Here is a 5,398-nt window from a genome sequence, read left to right as displayed (position 1 = left end):
TACTCAAACCGTTTCTAAAATATGTGAAAAGCTTCATCAGAGATGACTTAGACATGCTTAACCACCTCCCGAAGACAATAAATGAAGGAACCCTGTTAGTATCACTCGATGTGGAGAATTTGTACACCAATATCCCACACAATTATGGTATAGAAGCAATCAAAGCAATCCCCTTCTAGCTAGAAAAATACCAAGAAGAGATACCAGGAGGCATCAGCAGCAGATTCATAATCGCAGCACTCAAATTCATCCTACTGAACAACTATTTCATGTTCGATACAGTTTACTATCGACAAAAATGTGGAATTGCAATGGGAACCCGAGATGCTCCAGTGATTGCGAACCTTGTAATGGGTTACCTAGAACTTAAAATATACCAATCATCACTGCAAAAATATGGCACCTCATTTCATTGCTATTTAAAGGAGAACTGGAAAAGGTATTTGGACGATTGCTTTATACTTCGGAAAGACAGCATGGACAACCTCCTCGATTTCAAAATAATGCTTAACAATATCAATAGCAACATACAATTCACCATGGAGCACAACAGTAAACAACTCCCTTTTCTTGACATCCTAATTAAAATAGTCAATAACCACATCGAAACAGACATCTTCTATAAACCCACAGATTTTAAACAATACCTATTATTCAACTCATGCCACCCCAAACACAAAAAAATAATATACCTTATAATCTAGCAAAAAGAATCTGTACCATAGTTTCGGATACCCATACTCGAGAACGAAGACTCCTTGAACTCAGATCAATACTAATCAAAAGACATTACCCAATATCATTAATAAATGATGGCATTAAACGAGCTAAGGAAATAGATATACGAACCTTAAAGGAAGTCAACCGAAATACTACACCGGACTTAAAAATACTCCCCATACATCTGCACACATAACCCTAGAAAGAACGACGCCTTCAACATTATCATCCAAAATCTACCCATCATCACAGGAGATAAAACAATGAACAAAATTTTAGGCTCACGTAAAATTATCAAAAGCAAAATGCAACCTAAATCATTGGAAAAATATTAATCAGCGCAAGACTATATCCATTAACAACGAAACCAAAAGTGAAAAAATGTGGTCGACCTAACTGTGGTACATGCCCCCACCTTTTGGAGGGTTCAGAGTTCCACTTTAAACAAGGTGAAATATTTAAGATTAACTCAAATTTCACCTGTGCCTCGGAAAATCTAATCTTTGCCATTACATGCTTAGGGTGTGGTAATAATCATATTGACCAAACAGGAATATCACTCCGTCGAAGAATCACTCTCCACAAAGAACAAATCCGCTACCCACAATACAGACAGATACAGGTCAGTGAACACATAGAAAGGTGTGCTAGGAACCTTTATCTTAATTTCCTAATTTTCCCCTTGTATCAATGTTCACAAAACACCTCAGTACAACAAAGAATAAATAAAGAGCCAAATTTCATCAATAAATATCTTCCACAACTCAATATGAACACATAACATAAATACAGAACACTACTAACCATTCAATTAATACCACTAACCCCCATACATCCCATACACCATTCACATTACAGATCTATATCTACCCTAATTGCACCAAATCCAGAACTACTTACCTCCCTTACACATAATCTTTTTACTCAGGGACTAGTAGACCTGACGCTGTTCAATAATCGGCGTGCATTCAAAGCAGTATGCTTTTGAATCTCTTTAACAATTCACAATAATGACTTTTATTACTTTTATTCCTACCTTAGTTCATCTAATTGTATATATCTATCGTTACTTTTTATAAAAAGCCTTTACCTTTTTTGATTTCCAATGTGCATTTCCGCTTATTTTTCTTCTTACTTTCCCCTGACATTTTCACGTGTAGTTTCTATTTTGTTTTTGTAACATTATATATATATATATATATATATATATATATATAATTGAGGGGATAAATAAAATCCAGGTGATATCAGCAATACTACAAGCAGGAACTGGCTACTATAGACTTCGAATATCGATATAAGGTAACACCTTTCATTTAACCCAAGTATTATTACTTATATTTCCGTCAGTCATTAAAAGGGCTATTCGACTATCCAAGGTATGTCTATCATATAGGTGTGTGAGAATTCTCACAGAGTGAATAACAATAATTTTAATTGAAGAGAAGAGAAATCAAATCAATGTCACGTACGTTTCGGTGAGCGAACGCCATTTATGTCATATATCATAGAAATTTATGCGATTCATACAAAAAATTCAGTGTTCGTTCACATCTTCAGACATTATATTTTGAAACAGAAGGGTTATCCTGACTGGATGCCAACCACCGCAGTAATAGAGACTAAAAAGTTGCAACTGTGATGGGGAATGGGCATTGTCGATGAGATTTCTTTTCAATATATCGTTCATTTAGGCAGCGAGCCGGCAGAATCGTTAGCGCGCCGGGCAAAATACTTAGCCGGATTTCGTCTGCCGTTACGTTCTGAGTTCAAATTCCGCCGAGGTCGACTTTGGCTTTCATCCTTTCGGGGTTGATAAATTAAGTACCAGTTACGCACTGGTGTCGATGTAATCGATTTAATCCCTTTGTCTGTCCTTGTTTGTCCCCTCTGTGTTTAGCCAATTGTGGGTAGTAAAGAAATAGGTATTTCGTCTGTCTTCACACTCTCAGTTAAAATTCCGCTGAGGTCGACTTTGTTTCTCATCCTATCGGAATCGATAAACTAAGTACCGGTCAAGTACAGGAGTTGATGTATTCGACTGGTCCCCCCACCCAAAATTTCAAGCTTTGTGCCTCTAATAGAAAGAATTATATCGTTCAGTGTAAAGTGACGAGAGAACTGTCTCCCACAGTATTGACAAGAAAGCGGGTTCAGTACTAATTCGTTCGTGGTAGGTCCATAGCGACATTTGTGTAGTTCGCACACACAGAGACTGAGAGAGTAAAACAACTTCAGTTTGCGTGCTATAATCAACTTGAATGACGGAGGACGAAGCAGGTGGCGCAGTGAGTAAGACGGAGCTAGTCGTCGGTCGTGGATTGAAGTAAATGAAACAAATTTTCCCTTAGGATTAAACCGAATGTTTTGGAAACGAAAAATTAAAGAAAAAAATCATTTTATCGGGTGAAACTTTGATGCAATCATATTGTATAGGATTTCGTTAAGAAATTGTTCTAAATTTCAGACAAGAGAATAAAAGAACCAAGCTTCAGACAGCAGAATAAAAGAATCAGACTTATAATGAAAATGTTGAACTTGGAATAATTTTTCCGAAATAATCAGAACAAAACGGGCGGAATCGCAAAATAAAATTCAAAATAAAAACATGCAAAGATGCAATAACTCTTTTCTATCCAAACTAACTAACCTTGAAACTGCATAGTTTAGACAACTATTCATGAAAGAAAGAAATAGTTAAGTAATGCTACGAAGTAAAGTTGTCGAGAAAATATAGCTCTTATTTCCTAGACTGATTGGTAATGGGTTCGTAATCTAATATGGTATATTAGTTGAACATTTAATTGTAAGCTAAATTTAAAATTCGGTATGGTATATAACAACAGAATATTACTATAGTTTCAATGAGCGAATTTGATTCCTGCTATTCATAACTACATGGTCTCCAATCTCCACTAATTATCGAAAAATTTATATTGTAAAATTATAGGAACTATGATATTAAATAGACAGTCGCTCTCTTCAGAAATTACTGTAAAATTAATAACAGAAAGATTTCTTTAAAATTTTAATACTGACTTACTTGTCTAGGTTCTCCATTGGCTGTTCTCCCCATGTAAAATACAGCACCCAACATTACAAACAATAACCATGGTGCCATTTTGTTGGCGATTCTTCCAATTTATTTTGTCTTCTGCTTATTCTTGCTTCAAATAATACTTTAAAATGTTCCAAACATTAAACAAACATCACAAGAACCAACAGCATAGTTACTAGTCAAATAGTTAAAGAAAATATTATGTAATATGTATATTACACACGAGTGCACTTGTATACATACATAATACTTTTATACAACATTCTTGTTATGATCCTTTCATTAAATCTGAATGACTTGATATCGTGTGGTGACTGAACTTAAGCAGGATCTTTCAAATTTACATTCTGAAATACAGGCATTTATTTAAACGACAGTTATTGGGTAGAATGTCTTAAGGATAGATTTCTCAAACGTAAACATTACGACTGAAGAAATTGGCTTGTAGAAACAGTTTCCAATTACGTTTTAGAAAATATATTAAATTAAAATGTTAACGTTAATATTAATACATGCACACAAATACAAACATCTATATACACACACACACACACACACACACACACACACACACATATATATATATGTGTGTGTGTGAAGGCGCATGGCTCAATGGTTAGAGCATCGAGCTTATGATCGTGAGGCAAAAATACACCGATAGAATAAGGCTTGTAAAGAATAAGTCCTGGGGTGATTTGCTCGACTTAAGCTGGCGTGGTCTCATTTCCACACACGCCAGCTTAAATTAATTCGTCCTTAGTCGAAAGACACCTGTTGTTATGTCCTGTTATTATTTTTATTGTATTTGTGTAACGTCCGTTTTTTCCTGTCTTTGTTTTTGTATACATTCACTGCTTTCTTCAAAGGAATCTAATGCTCTTAGCTTAGTTTTTCCTTGAGGCTGGCCAGATTGGAGCAATCTCAAGTATAATCAGCCGAAATTGTGGGGATAATCTGGTGCTTGACCGAGGAAAGAAAACTTCGAATGATCCGTCCTTGGTTTCTTTGTATCGTCTATCTGGATGTTTTGTTGTCCCATTTTGTATTTTATATATACATATATATATGTATAGCGGCGTACATATACTTTGGTCTCTCTCTCTCTCTCTCACTCTCTCTCTCTCACTCTCTCTCTCTAATATATATATATATATATATATATATATATGCACGTGTATATGTAGGTGCAGGCGTAGCTGTGTGGTAAGAAACTTGCTTCCCAACCACATGGTTCCGGGCGGAGTCCCACTGCGTGTCACCTTAGGTCTTCTATAGTCTCGGGTCGACCCAAGCCTTGCGGGTGGATTTGGTAAACGGAAACCGAAAGAAGACCGTCGTATGTGTCAGTCTGTCTGCCTATCTATCTATCTATCTATCTATCTATCTATCTATCTATCTATCTATCTATCTATCTATTTATCTATCTATCTATCTATCTATCTATCTATCTCTCTCTCTCTCTCTCTCCTCTCTCTCTCTCTATATATATATATATATATATATATATATATATATATATATATATATTATATATATGTATATATACATACACATATATGTATACATATAATAGATGTATGTGTATCTTCGTGTCTGTGTTGTCCCCCACTATCGCTTGAC

At 35.4% G+C, this 5,398-nt stretch overlaps 1 protein-coding gene across 1 annotated transcript in view; it reads right to left on the bottom strand.

The window, feature by feature from the left end:
• The window catches only part of LOC115212199 (inter alpha-trypsin inhibitor, heavy chain 4-like), a 36,661-nt gene extending 32,627 nt beyond the window's left edge, over positions 1-4,034 (bottom strand). Inside the window, exon 1 of the mRNA XM_036502788.1 lies at positions 3,764-4,034. Coding sequence (XP_036358681.1) covers positions 3,764-3,841 — 78 coding nt within the window. The 5' untranslated portion in view covers positions 3,842-4,034. The remainder of the gene's footprint in view (positions 1-3,763) is intronic.
• Positions 4,035-5,398: the final 1,364 nt, after the last annotated feature.

Source organism: Octopus sinensis, linkage group LG5 (genome assembly GCF_006345805.1).
Source record: "Octopus sinensis linkage group LG5, ASM634580v1, whole genome shotgun sequence".
NCBI classification, from domain to species: Eukaryota; Metazoa; Mollusca; class Cephalopoda; order Octopoda; family Octopodidae; genus Octopus; species Octopus sinensis.
This window is presented reverse-complemented; position numbering and strand designations above follow the sequence as displayed.